At 44.9% G+C, this 19873-nt stretch overlaps 1 protein-coding gene across 4 annotated transcripts in view; it reads left to right on the top strand.

Annotated features, from left to right (window-relative positions):
• The window catches only part of PDE7A (phosphodiesterase 7A), a 182348-nt gene that overhangs the window by 150975 nt on the left and 11500 nt on the right, over positions 1–19873 (top strand). For all 4 annotated transcript variants that reach the window (XM_089685335.1, XM_089685336.1, XM_089685337.1 and 1 more), the window contains 3 exons: positions 13588–13688; positions 13811–13942; positions 19483–19574. In XM_089685335.1, coding sequence (XP_089541461.1) covers positions 13588–13688; positions 13811–13942; positions 19483–19574 — 325 coding nt within the window. The remainder of the gene's footprint in view (positions 1–13587; positions 13689–13810; positions 13943–19482; positions 19575–19873) is intronic.

The raw sequence follows: 19873 nt of genomic DNA, 5'->3' as shown, positions 1-19873 counted from the left end.
TCATATCACTATAATGGAGTACAGGGGAGCTGGGGTATACATTACTGTATACATGTCATATCACTATAATGGAGTACAGGGGAGCTGGGATATACATTACTGTATACATGTCATATCACTATAATGGAGTACAGGGGAGCTGGGATATACATTACTGTATACATGTCATATCATTATAATGGAGTACAGGAGAGCTGGGATATACATTACTGTATACATGTCATATCACTATAATGGAGTACAGGGGAGCTGGGATATACATTACTGTCTACATGTCATATCACTATAATGGAGTACAGGGGAGCTGGGATATACATTACTGAGTAATGTATATCCCATCTCCCATGTACTCCATTATAGTGATATGACATGTTGTATAGAGTACTTACTCCTAGTCCCTCCGAGTCCCCCGCCGCGGTGGAGAGGGTGTCTCCTCTCAGCGGAGCCAAAGAAGCCGGAAACCAGAAGTTGTAAACCAGAACTCGGCTTCACAATGAGGCTTGGAGCGCAAGTGCAGTTGCTCCATGCTTCATCTGTGCTCGCTGCTCGCCGCTTGCCACAGAGGAATTTCTCCTCGCATTTGGCGAGCGGGCGAGCGGCTTTTTCAAGCCCTGAACTAAAGGTTTCATGAATAAAACCTTGTGAACAGTTTTATATATTGCTTATATAGTAAAAAAAAATCCCTGATCACCATTTCCACCAGTCATTGTCCCTAATTACCCCCTCACCAGTCACTGTGTCCCTGATCACTGCCACACCACAGTCCCAGTGTTCCTGATCACCGCTACATCATAGTGTCACCAATAAGGACTTGTTCACATGTGCGATATTTTCTGAAGAGCCATCTGTATTTAGATCGCTCTTCAGAGAGCATTGGATAGGCATTGAGGAGGCATTGCATTGCCTCCTTACCATCTGCTTTTAACCCCTTGGACCCTTCACAAGCCCCCCCCCCCCCATATTTACTTGAATGGGTCATGATCGGTGGGTGTACAGGGTGTATAATTCCTACCACAGCTGTGTAACAGGGGGTTAGTGGTTGAGGGGTGATAAAACCTGTGCAACTGCAAGGTTTTACCATCCCCCAGCTTCACGTGTAATTGTGTAGCCAGTCACAGTTGTCCCTGATTGTTGCCTGTATTAACCCTCTCCTGTTAATTGACCACATTTCTGCTTGTAGCCTGAACTGATTCTTTGCCTATTTACTGGCCATGTCTCTGTGCTTGAAATGACCCATCTGCATGTCTGACTGACTACATTACTACTAGACACCAGTCCCAGCCATCCTCTGTGAACAACTGTACTCCTGAAACCCTCTTGTTCCTTTCTTTAGCCTCCTGTACTTCCTGGCCATTGAGCATGGCATTCCTGGGGGCAGCCATGTACCAGTAGGCTAGGCTTGCTTGGCTTCAAGGAATTGGGTCTGCTATAGGTGATGCAACACTAAGCTATATTCCCCGACAGCTCGTATAGAGGAGACCATCCAAGTACATTGGTTTTAATACAATTCGTTGATTTGTGTGATGCTCAAGATACAATGTCCAGTATACAATAGGTCCAAAAAGTAAAAAAGTCTCACACATGTGGTATCGCCACACTCAGGAGGAGTAGCAGAATGTGTTTTGGGGTTTATTTCTGAGTATGCCTATGCAGTGTGTTAGAAATATCCTATTAAATTGACAACTCTGTGTGGGTTTTTTGATGAGACAACTGAAGCTTCTATAATATATACAGTTGTGCTCAAAATTTGGCATATCCTTTGAGAATTGGTAATATACAGTACCATTTTTAACAACTTGCCTACCAGGCACTTATACCCCCTTATTTACCAGGCCAATTTTCAGCTTTCAGCGCTGCCGCACTTTGATTGACAATTGCGCGGTCATGCAACATTGTACCCATATGAAATTTTGATCATTTTTTTCTCACAAATAGAGCTTTCTTTTGGTGGTATTTAATCGCCACTGGGCGCTTTACTTTTTGCGCTATAAATAAAAAATTGCCAAAAATTTGAAAAAAAAAAAAGTTTCTTTGTTTCTATTATAAAATTTTTCAAACAGGTAATTTTTCTCCTTCACTGATGTGCGTTGATGAGGCAGCACTGATGGACACTGATAGGCGGCACTGATGGGCACTGATAGGCAGCACTAAAGGGCACTGATAGGCAGTACTAATGAAGTGGCACGGATAGGCGGCACTGATAGACAGCACTAATGAGGTGTCACGGATAGGCGGCACTAATATGCAGCACTGATAGGCGGCACTGATAGGTGACACTGATGATGGGTACTGATAGACGGCACTGACTGGCATCACTGCTGGGCACTGACTGGCGGCACTGACTGGCACAACCGCTGGGCACTGACTGGTGGCACTGACTGGCAGCACTGCTGGGCTGCACTGGTGGGCAGCACTGGTAGGTGGGCACAGGTGGGTGGCACTGGTGGGCAAAGGTGGGTGGCACTGGTGGGCACAGGTGGGTGGCACTGCTGGGCACAGGTAGGTGGCACTTCTGGGCACAGGTGTGTGACATTGCAGAGTGGCACAGGTGGGTGCACTGCTGGGCACAGGTGGGTGCACTGCTGGGCACAGGTGGGTGATCTGCTGGGCACAGGTGGGCGGAGCTAGTGGGCGCACTGCTGGGCACAGGTGGGCGGAACTTGCGGGTGGCACTGCTGGGCACCGATCATCAGTGCCCTGATGATCGGTGCCGATCCCCGCTCTGACAACTGCCGGTTCTCGGCAGCACTTTCCTCACGATCTGACAGCGTGAGGAAAGTGCAGCCGAGAACCGGCACTTGCATTTCCCTCTGATCAGCGTGTCATTGGACACCGCTGATCAGGTGGTAAAAGGCCGCTGTGATTGGCCTTTTACCACATCACATGATCAGCTGTGTCCGTAGGACACAGCGATCACGGAGATCGCCGGGTGCGCGCCCCCTGGGGCGCGCAGAAGAGCGCGTTCTGGGGGGACGTCATATGACGTCCACTCAGAACTGGCCGGCCGCAGTGCAGCCGTCATTCGGCTATCTGCGGTCGGCAACAAGTTAAAAAAAAACGTGAGTGAGCATGCAAAACATGTTTTTATTTCTTATGGGATTCATATTCAATTGTAAGTCATATCAGAATGGCACAATTATAAAACAAAACATGGCAACAAGTAAAAAAATAAACTAAAAACAAAATATTAACATGCTACCTCACCTGAAATTATGTATCTTCTCACACTATATTCACGTCATATTAAATAAAGATAAAAAGTGAAAAATTTAAAAAACAAACAAAAGCTAAGTGAAATCTTGTTGCTGCCTTCCACTGCAATGTATTCCCACACGAACAAACAATGAAAATAAAAAAAAATTGCAGCACAACAATTCACTAAAATGCATAAATACAAAAATATCATTAATATGATGCCATAAATATAAAGTTAGTGCTCCTAATAAATCTGTGAAAAAATCTATAAAAGTCCACACAATCGTGTTAATGTGACTCCATCTTCCACCATTGATTATATGAATAATCCAAGCGATCCACCTCTGTGCACCTCTACCTGACCCTTACCTTCATGCCGTGACCCACCTATTGGGTATGTAAAAGCGGAAATGAATACGTTTGTAGACCACCCACTAAAACCATAAGGGATGAAATACCTGCTATGCAATAGAAAGAAGCTATACCTGTGCTCTAACATAGATGGGTCACGGCGTGGAGGTAACGGTCAGTGGAGGCAGGTGAAGGTGCACAGAGGTGGATCGCTTGCATTATTCATATATTCACTGGTGGAAGATGGAGTCATATTAGTACGATTGTGTGGACTTTTATAGATTTTTTTTCACAGAGATGTTTGGTTTTTTTTCACAGATTTATTATGCGCATTAATTTTATATTTATGGCATCATATTAATTATATTATTTTTGTATTTTATGCATTTTATTGAATTCTTGTGCTGCACTTTTTTTATTTTCATGCCAACAAGTAAAATGAAATGGCCCCTGTTCAAAAGTCTACATACCCTTATTCTGTAATACTGTGTACTGCCCCCTTTAGCATCAATGACAGCATGCAGTCTTTTGTAATAGTTGTTTATGAGGCCCCAAATTTTTGCAGGTGGTATAGCTGCCCATCCGTCCTGGCAAAATGCCTCCAGGTCATTCAGAATCTTTGGTTATCTTGCATGAACCGCATGTTTTGAGATCTCCCCAGAGTGGCTCGATGATATTGAGGTCAGGGGCAGGGACCAGGGGGAATAGCCTACCTTATTTCAGGAACAACAAAAAACTCTATACAGAGGAAAATCAGTGCAGAGAACAAACACCCCGCTCCTATATATCAGGAGTGCTATTGAAACATTTAATATAACAGCATAAAAGTCCAATTTAAGACTAAAAGTCCATAGAGCACTAGGGCCAGCTTCATATAGTAGCAAACTCTGTATGGAAGAAAGAGAAAAAGATGCGCCTCTAAGTGCAGTATAAGACAATGTTTATTGGCAAACAATGTAAAACCACTCACATTGTGTAAAATCAAACCTACCCAGTTGAGCTAACTTTGATTTTACACAATGTGAGTGGTTCTACATTGTCTGCCAATAAACATTGTCATATATTGCACTTAGAGGCGCTTCTTTTTCTCTTACCTTATTTCAGGAGACCGCCTTACTTCCACAGATTCATTACTGGGACAGAAAAATAGCTGTGGTTTTCAGGCAGCATCTTGTTTCTAACTCTTCAGGAGCTCTGTTCTCTGGCAACTTTGTGCCAAAGGAGGAATTCTCATAATCATTCTGCGCTGTTTTAAAGCATCGGGTGGATACCCATAAGGATTTGCAGAGAGCTGACCATAAGAGGTATAGGTCTTCATCCCCACAAAAGCTACCCTGTGAATTTCCCCTACCACCCTTTCATGGGTTGAATGACGAGGAACTGGAGAAAGCAGGGTCTGAGGAAACAGACAAATCCTCTGAAGAGGATGTCCAAGCCTCTTGTGTGTCTCCATCCCAGTGGTCCACAGTGGTGCTTTTTCAGTGGTGGTCTGTAAGAACTTTTAAAACTGTTGTTCCTGAACCCTTCAGGACCCTAAGGTATCAGGGCTGGGGTCTTGGAAAGCGACAAAACCAACCAAATCCTTTCTGTTGCATACTCATTCTGAAGGGGGCCTGTACAAGCATCGGGTTCATCTGGACAAGGTATTTGAGGCCCTCTAAGAGGTTTCTGCAACAATGCCTGGTTTCTGCAAAAAGTAGCCAGTCCCTGCTGTGGACCCTGCTTGTCTTACTTAAATTGTCCATTTATTGTACAAGTGGATGATGTGTTGGTGTTGAAGGACCCTGTGGGCAAAAAAATATTTGAATTGCTTTTAAGGCATTTTTTCCTTTGTTAGTGCAGCCAAGCAAAACTCCATTACATTTATGGAAGTTTGACAAGCTTACTGGAAAGGGCAAGTGCATGGTGAAAGAACCTGGAGCCTTTCAGATTGGCCAGACAACACTTGAAGCTCCTCCCTTAAGCGTTTGCACCTCTGCCTGGATGGCTTGGGAGATTCTCTCTGGCTTATGTCAGTCCACATCATGCAAGCAATGTGGCTTACAGTTAATGCTGGTCAACTGAGCTTCCCTACAAAAAAACAGTTGAAAACGTCTTTCAGAAGGTAGCACCTCGTTGACACTGCTCTTGATAAGTTTATCCAGAAGATCATAGGAGGAAAGCACACTCTTACCTCTAAAGAAGCGGCAGAAGCTGTCTACATCTGGAACCAAGAAGAGTTACTTTTTGTTCTGTTCTAAACTCCAAGGCAACCTGAGCAGAGGGGACTCTGCTCGGGGCGGTATCTAGAGACCTGGAGTGGAGTGAGGTAGGCACAATGTAGGATATAGAGCTGAATGAGCCTGTCAGAGAGTCTCGGGGACATCAGTTTAACATCCTCTAACACCTCATCCCAGATTTACGACTCCAGGGGTTCCACATCCAGCTCCCAACGAGCTCTAGCCATCCCCACCACACTGGTTATAGTTGGAGCGTGTAGGGCAGTGTACAGAGCCGAGATCAATTTGGTAGTTTCAGACCCAAGCACCACATCCATCAAAGTTAAGGGTTGAAACGAAGGGACCTGTTCAGAACACTGGGCCCTCAAGGTGTAACGGAGCTGTAAATATCTAAATCGCATGTGATTAGGGAGGTTGACCTCTTCCTTTAAGGTTTGGAACTGCTTGGGCCCGGTAGACGTGAACACCTGGTGAAAGTACATGATGTCCCTCAATCACCACATCTCGGGATTGGGGATAGTGAGGAGTTCAGGCAGCCTAGGGTTGAGCCACAGTGGAACATGTGAATGAAGCACAGAGGCATCCACAAGTCTAAGGGCCAATTCCCATATGCATCTATGATGGTGCATTAACGTGCTGCGAGGCGCCTGGGTGCTTGTATGTCCGCCATCCCGCAACACCACCTGTAAGGGGAAAAATAAGGTACGTCCAGGTTGCCCACATACCAAAGCCTGATACCGAATAGCCTCCGATCTAGCCAGGTGGTAAAAGTGAGACAGCTGTGCTTCCAGGTAACACGGGTGAAAATCCAGGAGAGCCGTCCCCAACCCCCCCCCCCCCCCCCCCCCCCATCGTAGTAGGGTTCTTAAGGATGAGCCAGGAGAGCTTGTGTCTGCCCGATCCCCAGACAAACTAATTTAGGATTCCCTCGAGTGTTTTCAAAACTTTCTGGGGTAGTAATGTCGGGGAGTGCCAAAACATATATAGGAACTTAGGCAGAAGAATCATCTTAAAATGGAGTTTCAGTATTTTTTTAAACTTCTAATATTTCCAGTACCCCTCCAATGTACAGTGCGAAATGGAAATTATTTTTTTGTTTGTTTCTAAATACCTTTATTCTAATTCTTCAGGTGGCACTTCCTGTCCCGGCCGCCTAGGCGATGACGTCATTGGGCGATTCCCATTGACTCTTGGGATATCGGCATCATCTATCCCAGGAGTCTTTGGGAAGCCTAATAATGTAATGTGATTGACAGGTTGCCATAGCAACAGGGTGGGTACTTCTGCTGCTGCCATTGCTATGGCATAACCCCCAGTGGGAACCTCGTCCATGATTGGATCCGTGCTTTTAAGGTGGCAAATAGTGGCTCAACATTAAGCATGGGGTAGTCTCAAGGTTCCCTGGTGACGGAAACCCCCAAATATTGGATTACAGAAACTCTGCCTATCGGCATGGAATCCGAAATGTATGACGGGGGACAGGCATCTAATTGAAGGATCTGCGATTTACTCCAATTAATACGAAGCCTGGAGTGTGTTCCAAACTCCTCAATAGCCCAGAGAGCAGCACTAAGAGAAGGGCCTGTCTCAGCCAAGTAGAGAAGCAGTCTGAATACTGGCTAGGCCACTCCAGGACCTTAATATGCTTCTTCTTGAGCCACTCCATTGTTGCCTTGGCCTTGTGTTTTGGGTCATTGTCATGTTGGAACACCCATCCACGACCCATTTTCAATGCCCTGGCTGAGGGAAGAAGGTTCTCACCCAAGATTTGATGGTACATTGCCCCATCCATTGTAACTTTGATGTGGTGCAGTTGCCCTGTCCCCTTAGCAGAAAAACACCCCCAAAGTAGAATGTTTCCACCACCATGTTTGACAGTTGAGATGGTGTTCTTGGGGTCATAGGCAGCATTCCTCCTCCTCCAAACACAGCGAGTTGAGTTGATGCCAAAGAGCTTGATTTTGGTCTCATCTGACCACAACACTTTCAACCAGTCTGCCACTGAACATCTGAATGATGCAGAGGAGAACTTCAGACAGGCCTGGACATGTGCTTTCTTGAGCAGAGGGACCTTGCGGGCACTGCAGGATCTCAATCCTTGTCGGCGTAGTGTGTTACCAATTGTTTTCTTGGTGACTGTGGTCCCAGCTGCCTGAAGATCATTGACAAGATCTTCTCGTGTAGTTCTGGGATGATTCCTCACTGTTCTCATGATCATTGACACTCCACCTGGTGAGATCTTGCATGGTGCACCAGACCTAGGAAGACTGACAGTTTGTTTTGTGTTTCTTCCATTTGCGAATGATTGCACCAAGTGTTGTCACCTTCTCACCAAGCTGCTTGGCGATAGTTTGGTAGCCAAGTCCAGCCTGGTGTAGGTCTACAATGTTGTCCCTGACATCTTTGGACAGCTCTTTGGTCTTTGTCATGGTGGAGAGTTTGGAATCTGATTGTTTGATTGATTGCTCCTGTGGACAGGTGTCTTTTATACAGGTAACAAAATAAGATTAGCAGCACACCCTTTAAGAGACTGCTTCTAATCTCAGCTTGTTACCTGTATGAAAGAAACCTGGTAGCCAGAAATCCTGCTGAATGCTAGGAGATCATATACTTGTTTCCCTCATGAACATGCAAATCAGTGCATAATTTGTTAGACATGCATTTCTTTTGGATTTTTTGTTGTTATTCTGTCTCTCAGTGTTACAATACACCTACCATTCGATTTTTAGACTGATCATTTCTTTGTGAGTGGGCAAACATTCAAAACCAGCAGGGGATCAAATACTTATTTCCTTCACTGTATGCCATGGGGGTTAGTACTGAGAGAGAGCAATTCTAAGTGCACAGTTTTAGTCACTAACACCGACACTCTTCGAGAATATTGGGTGTGCATGGCTTGGTACGCCCAGCCTATCCACGGGCGCTTCAAGGCCAATTGGAGATGGCCTGTGACATGAATCTCAGTCAGCACCACAGTGTCAGCCCGATAAGGCATTTAAACAGTGTTGAATGCTTTAGTTTGACGTGGATCCCGGGCACATTCCATGTTGGAAATTTCACTGATGCCATATGGTGCTGTGTAACATATCCGCAGGTAACCGACAGCGAGACACCCATGGCAGAGATACTACAAGATTTGGCCCAGACTTGGAGAAACATACATAGAGCAACTACAAGACATATCGCAATGTACCAATTGATCTGATAACTGCAAACTATAACAAACTGAAATACAAACTCTACCATTTCCCCTACCCCCACCTCACCCAAACCTGGTGGGGGAATAAATCCCATAACAGGCTATCATAAAACACAGTCCTAAGGGGACAAACTCTTGCTGGAGAGATGTATATAGTGAGGAACAGAAGTATTTGAAAACCCTGCGATTTTGCAAGTTCTCCCACTTAGAAATCATGGATGGGTCTGAAATTCACATTGTAGGTGCATTCCCACTCTGAGAGACAGAATTAAAAAAAAAAATTCAGGAAATCACATTGTATGATATTTAAAGAATGTATTTGTCTTGCACTGCTGAACATAAGTATTTGAACACCTAAGAAACAGCAAGAATTCTGGCTCTCAAATACCTGTTACTGTGCCTTTAAAAAGTCCACCTCTACTCCACTCATTAATCTAACTTATTAGCACCTGTCTGAGCTCTTTAAAGACACCTGTCCACCCCACAGTCAGACGCCAACTACTACCATGGGCAAGACCAGAGAGCTGTCAAAAGACACCAGAGACAAAATTGTGGACCTCCACAAGGCTGGAAAGGGCTACGGGGCAATTTCCAAGCAGCTTGGTGAAAATAGATCAACTGTTGGAGCAATTGTTAGAAAATGGAAGAGACTAAAGACGACTGTCAGTCTCCCTCGGACTGGGGCTCCATGCAAAATCTCAACTCGTGGGGTATCACTGATGATAAGAAAGGTGAGGAATCAGCCCAGAACTACAAGGGAGGAGCTGGTCAATGACATGAAGAGAGCTGGGACCACAGTTTCAAAGGTCACTGTCGGTAGCACACTACGCCGTCATGGTTTCAAATCATGCATTGCACGGAAGGTTCCCCTGCTCAAGTCATCACATGTCCAGGTCCATCTGAAGTTTGCCAATGACCATCTGGATGATCCAGAGGAGGCATGGGAGAAAGTCAGATGAGACCAAAGTAGAACTTTTTGGTCTAAACTTCACTCGTCGTGTTTGGAGGAAAAAGAAGGATGAGTTGCATCCCAAGAACACCATCCCTACTGTGAAGCATGGGGGTGGTAACATCATGCTTTAGGGGTGCTTTTCTGTGAAAGGGACAGGACGACTGCACTGTATTAAGGAGAGGATGAATGGGGCCATTTATTGTGAGATTTTGAGCAACAACCTCCTTCCCTAAGTCAGAGTATTGAAGATGGGTCGTGGCTGGGTCTTCCAACATGACAACGACCCAAAGCACACAGCCAGGATAACCAAGGAGTGGCTCCGTAAGAAGCATATCGACGTTCTGGAGTGATCTAGCCAGTCTCCAGACCTAAATCCAATAGAACATCTTTGGAGGGAGCTGAAACTCTGTGTTCCTCAGCCACAGCCCCGAAACCTGACAGATCTAGAGGAGATCTGTGTGGAGGAGTGGGCCAAAATCCCTGTTGCAGTGTGTGCAAACATGGTCAAGAACTACAGGAAACGTTTGACCTCTGTAATTGCAAACAAAGGCTTCTGTGCCAAATATTAACACTGCTTTTCTCGGGTGTTCAAATACTTATGTTCAGCAGTGCAAGACAAATAAATTCTTTAAAAATCATACAATGTGATTTCCTGAATTGTTTTTTAAATTCTGTCTTTCAGAGTGGGAATGCACCTACAATGTGAATTTCAGACCCCTCGATGATTTCTAAGTGGGAGAACTTGCAAAATCGCAGGGTGTTCAAATACATCTGTTCCTCACTGTAGGTAGCAGAACACTAGGTGCTAGTGTCAGGAAGTGGCTGGTCATAGTAATGCTGGTTAGCCATGAGATCAGCCGCTCAGTGATGCAGAATAATTCGAGCCCGGTTGGCAGAGGGTGGGGATGAGGAGCACATGAGTGGGGGGAGAAGGTAACATGGTTTCAAAGTGCGATGAGCAGGATAGGAAGTTAGGTACCTGGACCATGATGTGGGATGAAAAATAACCATAATAGGGAACAAGAAAAAGAGACCAGGGGCCTCAAAGGCACGCTGTGCTGTAAAAGTTCCTGAGAAAAAGGGTCAAATGACAAAGGTAGAGTCCCCTTCCGACTCCTTTGGTGTAACAGGAGACATACGAACTCAGAATCGTACACGGGGGACCAACCAGGGCGACTGCAATGCTCCTCATGTTAGTCAAGCCAGGATGAGGCTGACTCCGGGTCCTCAAAGAAGTGTACTCGGTCTTCGCCCACCACCCAAAGGCGGCCAGGAAAGAGCATGGCATTTTTTAGGTGTTTAGCGTGGAGGCGCTGTTTAACATCCAGGAGGTGAGATCGCTGCCGCTGAATCTCAGCCAAGAAGTCAGGGAACACCGATATCTTCACATTCTGGTAGGGAATGTTGCCTCTCTCTCTCTAGATAATCTTAACACAGCATCTCGATCTCTAAAGTTAAGGAGTTTCGCCATTAAAATACGAAGGGGTGCCCCCTCCGGAGGTTGGCGGGCCAGCATCTGATACGCCCTTTCCACTACCAGTGTGGTGGAGAAGGACTTTCTACCAAAAATGTTGCTGAGCAAATTTTCCAAAAACGTGGCCGGGTTCCTGCCCTCCGGAAGGCCAATAAAGCGGAGGTTACATAGGCGGGACCGGTTCTCCAGATCATCCTGTTTCTAGGCGTGCTGTTGCAATTGGCACTGCATGGCCTCAGTGGTGTGTCGCAGAGGGTGGAGAGTGTCTTCTGCCTGGCTTATTTGAGCCTCGGTCTCAGTGACTCTGTCACGGAGTTTGTGCAGGTCTTGGTGTATAAGAGATATATCTAACTTCACCTCCTCTATTTTCATCAATGACGCCTGACAGGAGGATATTGCTTCCAGTACTCTCGCCATGTCCACAGTAGGAGCTTCTGAGGCAGGAGAGGCACCGTCGTCCTCTGGAGGGCCCCATTCCTGTCTCCGAAATTTGTCCAGGGAAAGAGTGCCAACTGCTGCCTTCCGAGGAGGTGACATAGTGTAAAAGTCCAACAAGGGTCCAGGTAGATTCGAAAATGCAGGATAGCAACTATATGACACTCAGGATAGCAGGTAAGGATATTGTCTAAAGCGGAGCTCAGTACCCGTACGTCCTACTCCATCTTCGTCCAGGCCACGCCCCCTGAACTTAGGGGTGAAACAGAACATTTTCTTTCAGAAAAAGTCCTGGTGCCCCAAGCCTCCTAAGATAGGCAACAAACCTATTTCCCAATGAAGGGGCATCCCCACTGTGTAGGGAGGGAGACTTGGCGACCATCAAAATGTCTTTGATGTAGGGGTTTATAACTTTGTGTCCACAGACTACATGTTGGAGTTTTGTGTCTTGCCTGCTTCACACTTTGTCATCAGATGTACATGTTGCACCTGACAAAAGTGCAGCCTTGTTTGTTGTACTGGACCAATTGCATCCAGAGGGTTATAGCCCATGTTATAGAACCAGAAATGTTTCACTGTTACTATTCCAACCTGTTCATAGTGCCCAAGCTTTAGCTTGTATTCATTTAAGCCTTAGCAGGTGCCAGCCTGGAAAGTCCTACAGGTGGCTCTGTAAGGCCCGTGCTACAGTCAAATACCTGGCAGTACAGCCACCGAATGCGACCCATTCAAGTGCACTTGGTTGCAGGCAGTGAAGTAGTGACATATCAGCATGTGCTGCTGCCACCTGTGCAAACTGAGCTTAAGAATTAACTCTCCTGTGTCCTGTGATTTTTTTTTTTTTTAACAAAACTGGAGTTTTGAGTTGCCTGTAAAATCCCTTTACGACATCACAGGACAGGATGCAGATCCCTCCCCTCTGGTTTCACTCTGTATTGCTTGCTGACAAAATTGAGGGAATGCTGGGAATTAGTCTAAGAATTAACTCTCTTGTGTCCTGTGATGTGCTCTAAGAAATTGATTTTTCAGGAATGTAGAATATCGGTTTTGTGTACAAATGGATGGAGAACATGTTTAGTGATGGGTGGAATAGGTAATTTTATTTTTTGTGTGTAGTTTTTTTAACATGCAACACAAAAAAAAACCATTTGTTTTAATATAGAGAGGAGGGACTGTATCTGAAGTTTTTTTCCCTGCAAACTGTATAAAAATTAGGTGCTTTGAAGTTAGTGATCATGCAATCATTTCTTCCCCACTTTGCCTATATCTATGTTTGATAAGTTGGCAAAGTGAGGATAGCTGCCATAAAGCAACAGTTAGAAGAAGAGATTGCTGGAGGTACTGCTGTAGGATGTAAAAATGGTTATTCATACAGTCTTCACCATCGCCCTCAACCTGCATAGATTCATGGTCTCATGTTGTTTCTACTGATGATTACCATTGTTACTGCACTGTGCCTTAAAGTAGCATTAAACCTTCTGTTCAGAATGCTTCTTTACATCAACCAGCACTGTACACATCTTGAACCCACTTCCCCAAACTTTTGGCTAAGATGCATGCACTGTGCTCATCAGTGCTTTAATCACTCTGTGTTGCACAGTAAGTCCAAAATGCAGGCACTGTTCTGCTTGAGTTTCTGCCGTGTCTGTGCAAGGGGCATCAGCACATGTAATTATAGTCAGGTTTGGACACACAGAGAGCATTATTCCAGTAATAATGGTATGTGCTAACGTTTTTACCAAGACCTGTTTTTGTTTTACAGTTATGGTTCAAGAAGACTACCACAGTCAGAACCCATACCACAACGCAGTGCATGCTGCTGATGTGACTCAGGCCATGTACTGTTATTTAAAGGAACCCAAGGTAATAATCTCCTTTCTTGGGGTACAGATGAAAATACAGTGCTTTAGAGTTCTTTAATTCCATAAACGGTTTTGGTAGTCTTGCCATTTTTTCTCTAATGCCTGTCTTACTGTCTCTTTCAGCTTGCCAAGTCTCTCACTCCATGGGATGTCCTGCTGGGTTTAATTGCAGCTGCAACACATGATCTGGATCATCCTGGTGTAAATCAGTCTTTTTTAATAAAAACAAACCACTACTTAGCAACTTTATATAAGGTAAGTGAGTGTAAGGGGTTTCTGCCTTAGGTGATTGAATCTTTTTTCATAACATCTTCTATAATTGCCTGTACTGAAGAATTCAGACTGTAAGAGGGAGGGACAGTACTTGTAGAAAGTAGGTGTGTGTGTGTGTAAATCATTTATTGTCCAATGGCATAAAATGACTATATTTTCAATGTAACCTGGTCACAATGACAATGCTGTTTTACCTGTGCCATTGTGACTTTCAGAAGGTACAGTGAATGGTGCCAGTGCTCATTGTGAATAATTATTTACTTACTGAGTTTTGTATGCTGTGTTGCATGTGGTATTGGCTAATTACAGTGCTCAGCATAAATCTAACATATTTGTCAGAAAACCTTTATTTTCCTTTCAGAATCCACATTTTCTATGAGACCCTATACTACAAAATACTTCCGCAAATGCGGGCCATTGATTGCAAACAAGATTTGCTAATTTGCACACACAAAAAAGTATTTTTCCTAACAAATTCATTCAAGACCATGTTGCAAAAATGAATACACCCCAATGAAAGTCTTAGGAGCAAAGATAAATTTTAGATAACAAAAACCTAGTTAACAAGAATTCAACTACAGGTGAGTCTAATTATTCATTAAACAGGTGTCCAGCAGACAGTTGATTATAAAAGGGCATTACTTAACAAAGAAAACCCCTTCCCATTTTATGCTGTCATCAATGGCACCACATGGAAGAGAAATTTCACAAGGCCTGAGAAAGAAAATCATATCTTTACACAAGAAAGGTGAAGGCTTCAAAAAGATCAGCAAAGCTTTACTTATCAGTCAGAATACTGTAGCAAAAGTGATGCAAAATTTTTTGTTGGAACTGTAAGCATCTCACGGAGACATCCAGACCATCCACAGACAGGAGTATCTTCTGATGAGAAGGGTTGAAGAAACGTGCCATGCAAGTTCACTGCTGTCAGCTAAAGAAGTAGAAAGCCAAACTTGGGTGATTGTTTCCCGTGACACAATGGGGTGTACACTGCAGAGGAATGGCATGCATGGGTGTCGTCCACGAAAGAAGCCTCTCCTAAAGCCCATGCACAAAAAAGCCTGCCTTGAGTTTGACAGAGCCCATGCTGAAAAATAAGATCACTGCGATTCTGTACTCTGGAGTGATGAGACTAAGATAAATGTTTTTGGAACTGATGGCTTCAAAACTGTATAGTGTCGCAAAGGTGAGGAGTACAAAGAAAAATGCATGGTGCCTACAGTGAAACGTGGTGGCAGTGTCCTTCTGTGGGGATGCATGAGTTGTGCTGGTGTTGGGAAGCTGCATTTCATTGATGGTATCATGAATTCACAGATGTACTGCTCTATATTGAAAGAGAAAATATTTTCATCACTCCATGCCCTTAGTCATCATGCATTTTTCCAACATGACAATGATCCAAAACACACATCTAGGCCACTGTTGCATTTCTGAAGAAGAACAGGGTGAAAGTGATTCAGTGGCCAAGTATGTCTCCTGATCTGAACCCAAGCAAACACCTATGGTGAATTCTGAAGAGACAAGTTGAGCATCACTCTCCATCCAGTATCCAGGCTCTAAAAGAGGTTGTTCTTGAAGAATGGAAAAAAATAGAAGTTGCAATATGTCGCCAACTTGTTCATTCCATGCATAGAAGATTTGGTGCTGTCCTTACAAATCATAGAGGCCAAACAAGATACTAGATGTAGTAGTTTTTGTTGTGGGGTGTATTCATTTTTGCATCAACTAATTTGAGTAAAACTGAAGATTTTGTAATCTAAGTTATATTATTAACCTTACTTTCTTGTAATGAACTAAACAAATGTTCTGTAAAACTCCGTGTTGTCAAAATTTTGGAAATTGTTCTTGTGTTCATTGAGATATTGATTAAAATCTTACTTTTCAAAAGGGGTGTACTCATTAATGCTGAGCACTGAATGTCCAATTTTTAACCCTTTATATAGCTGTTAACCTGAAATTTACCTACAATATCAAATAGGAAAAAAGCTTTCTTTCTTTAAAGTCCAGTGAAACCTCAGACTGCTTCCAGTGTTTCATAATCCTGTATCCTTGTCCTTTTGAGTTTTTCATCGCTCCATTTTATTGGATTGCTGTTCATTTGATAGATTAGTAAATCAGAATAAATTATGTTAATGGGCTTTTGTTGCTCACAAGTATGTGTATGCATTCCATGTTGGCACATTCAATTGGATGTTTAATGTTTTGTTACATTAGTGGACTGCTAATTGCAGCTTTAGACTAACAAAGGTTTAAAGGTTATTACAAAAAACAACTAATTTTGGAGAAAAACCTTAATGTCCTGGCCACGCCTGTGCATTACAGCCACATAGACTTCTTTGGGACTCTGTCGTGAGACCATAGAGTAAAGGTGACGGCCTAATTAAGGTTTTTAGGGCTGTACTGCATGGGCACGGCCAAGACAGCGAGACTTGTGGCACTTGATGTAGACAGTCTTGAGTAAGATTAACTTTGCTTCCTCTTAATACCATGGTGACCAACCTGTGGCCTGGGTTGCAGCATGCCGCACTTTGTCTGCACACCTTGGAGCTCCTGCAGACATTCAGTTTCCCTGTTACCTTGTAGTTATGGTGATCACTTAGAAATTTTATGTAATGTATCTCCAGTCTGTTACCTGAAGTATGTCCCCAGTCTTAAAGTGGTAGTAAAGTGTCGCCCCCCCCCCCCCATAGAAAAAAAAATACCCTCAAGTTAATTTCATAATGTTCTCGTATGCAACGTATAGTAGCACATTATGAAAGACTTCAAAATGAAGCCCACCAGTGGCACACTGTCACTCCATCTTCACCCGGCCTTCCATCCAGGTTTGCGGGCTCTGCCCATGTGAATGGCTGCGATGACATCACTCCCGTGCATGCTTAGGAGATATTCCTTGTACCTACAGGTAAGCTTTATTATAAGCTTACCTGTAGGTACAAGTGAGCAAGTGGAGTTTACTACCGATTTAAACTCCTTTTAGCAGTTTTTGACCATCTCCAGTTGCATGTCTGACCACTTTCTGTAGCATTACATTCAGTGATTTTTTTTTTTTTGTGGTCCACTTAGTTTTATCAGGGGCTGCACTTGAGGCTTTCTGTATTAAAGTTGATTGCCACTGTTTCCAAAGCTACATACAGACACATAGGAGTGCAAATCCTTCTGTGATGGCTGAATCCCTAGCTGTTCTGACACACTTATCCTTGGCACTTCTTGATAGTGATGAAACTTGTCTGTCCCTGCTTCAGTCTTACACATTTTTTTTAAATGGTGTGACTGCGCATCATAGTACTAGACCAGTGGTTCTCAACCTTTCTAATGCCGCGACCCCTTAATACAGTTCCTCATGTTGTGGTGACCCCCAACCATAAAATTATTTTCGTTGCTACTTCATAACTGTAATTTTGCAGTGGGAGGAGTAGTGCCACATCATTGGTGTCAGTGGAAGGAGTAGTGCCCCATCACTGATGTCAGTGGGATGAATAGTGCCCCATCGTTGGTATCAGTGGGAGGAATAGTGCCCCATCACTGGTGTCAGTGGGAGGAATAGTGCCCCATCACTGGTGTCAGTGGGAGGAATAGTGCCCCATCATTGGTGTCAGTGGGAGGAATAGTGCCCCATCGTTGGTATCAGTGGGAGGAATAGTGCCCCATCGTTGGTGTCAGTGGGAGGAATAGTGCCCCATTGTTGGTGTCAGTGGGAGGAATAGTGCCCCATCGTTGGTATCAGTGGGAGGAATAGTGCCCCATCGTTGGTATCAGTGGGAGGAATAGTGCCCCATCATTGGTGTCAGTGGGAGGAATAGTGCCCCATCATTGGTGTCAGTGGGAGGAATAGTGCCCCATCATTGGTGTCAGTGGGAGGAATAGTGCCCCATCATTGCTGTCAGTGGGAGGAATAGTGCCCCATCATTGGTGTCAGTGGGGGGAGTAGTGCCCCATCATTGGTGTCAGTGGGGGGAGTAGTGCCCCATCACTGGTGTCAGTGGGGGGAGTAGTGCCCCATCACTGGTGTCAGTGGGAGGAGTAGTGCCCCATCATTGGTGTTGGTGGGAGGAGTAGTGCCCCATCATTGGTGTCAGTGGGGGGAGTAGTGCCCCATCATTGGTGTCAGTGGGGGGAGTAGTGCCCCATCATTGGTGTCAGTGGGAGGAATAGTGCTCCATCACTGGTGTCAGTGGGGGGAGTAGTGCCCCATCACTGGTGTCAGTGGGGGGAGTAGTGCCCCATCACTGGTGTCAGTGGGAGGAATAGTGCCCCATCATTGGTGTCAGTGGGAGGAATAGTGCCCCATCATTGGTGTCAGTGGGAGGAATAGTGCCCCATCATTGATGTCAGTGTGGTGGAGGGGAGAATAGTGCCCCATCATTGGGGTCAGGGGGGGGGGAAATAGTGTCCCATCGTTGGTGTCAGTGGGAGGAGGAATAGTGCCCCATCATTGGTGTCAGTGGGAGGAATAGTGCCCCATCATTGATGTCAGTGTGGTGGAGGGGAGAATAGTGCCCCATCATTGGGGTCGGGGGGGGGGAAATAGTGTCCCATCGTTGGTGTCAGTGGGGGGGGAAATAGTGTCCCATCGTTGGTGTCAGTGGGGGGAGGAATAGTGCCCCATCGTTGGTGTCAGTGGGGGGAGGAATAGTGCCCCATCGTTGGTGTCAGTGGGGGGAGGAATAGTGCCCCATCGTTGGTATTAGTGACAGCCTGGGCTCGCTCTCTCACTTACCTGTCAGCTGTCTTCCTTCTCTGGCCGCTCTCCTCTTCACTCGCTCCGGCAGCTCCCTCGATCTTCTTTGATGTACGCGTGCTGCCGCTCGGCTCCTCCTCTCCAAGCTCCACCTCCTCGCCGGTGATTGGCCGCCTGTGTGCCTCTCCTGAGCTACAGTTCCGGTGGCCAATCAGCGGCGAGGAGGCGGAGCTGCTGAGCGATCCCGGAGGTGTGGCCAGGTGACAGGAGCAGCGTATCATCCCGCCCACACATCGCCGGAGAGAGGAGCGGTGTCTCGGTTCCTAAGACCGTCGGAAATATGTGTTTTCCGATGGTCTTAGGCGACCCCTGGGAAATGGTCGTTCGACCCCCAAAGGGGTCGCGACCCCCAGGTTGAGAACCGCTGTACTAGACCAAGAAGAATGTGTGTGTGGGTGGATTGGTAATGGCAGACCCCAACACTACCCAGAAGTATTGGAGCTTTGCCTGCCTGAATGGTTCATCAATAAGAATGTGGTTTGAAATGGTTCTGCACCACCTCTAGCTGTTTACGCTTTATTACTGCAACAGTTTATTTAAGTAGACGCTCCCTTTCTATTTATAGAGGATATACTGCAGTGTAATTTGTTTTGCTTCGTTTAGGGGCAGTTTATAGGGAATTGTTTGGCAGCAGAATAATTGGTATGTGGTATATGATAACATAGCTGAAGTTCAGTGTTCTACTCAACAGTGTTCCGTAATATAGAAATAATAGTATTAAGTATATAATGTAGCAAGTCTGTGCTATTTGTTTTTTTTTACTGCTTGTCTGTTTGCATTTTAGAATACCTCAGTATTAGAAAACCACCACTGGAGGTCAGCAGTGGGCTTGTTGCGAGAATCTGGTTTGTTTGCACACACGTGTTTGGAAGAAAGGTATGTTACTAGTATTCTTCATTCTAGTTGGTTAATGTGAAATGCTTATGTCCCTCACATTATTCTGTGATATTCAGAGCATCAGTTAACTTTGCAAGAATATTACCAGCACAAGCTGGATATATCTGTGTAAGTTTAATATCTGTTGTGCATTGCTGAAAGTTTGTATTTTTTCTGTTTCACTATTAACTGACTAAATTTTTATATGGATTACACTGCAACGCCAGTGTTTGTTAGAAGCTTCTCTGCCAGAAAAACAGGGTTACGTTCCACAACTGTCATCACCCTGCTCATTGAGA

Source organism: Staurois parvus, unplaced genomic scaffold (assembly GCF_062004578.1).
Source record: "Staurois parvus isolate SC_StPar_1 unplaced genomic scaffold, SC_StPar_1.0 ptg000371l, whole genome shotgun sequence".
NCBI lineage: Eukaryota > Metazoa > Chordata > Amphibia > Anura > Ranidae > Staurois > Staurois parvus.
The sequence above is the reverse complement of the archived record's forward strand: the minus strand, read 5'-3'. Positions and strand labels throughout refer to the sequence as shown.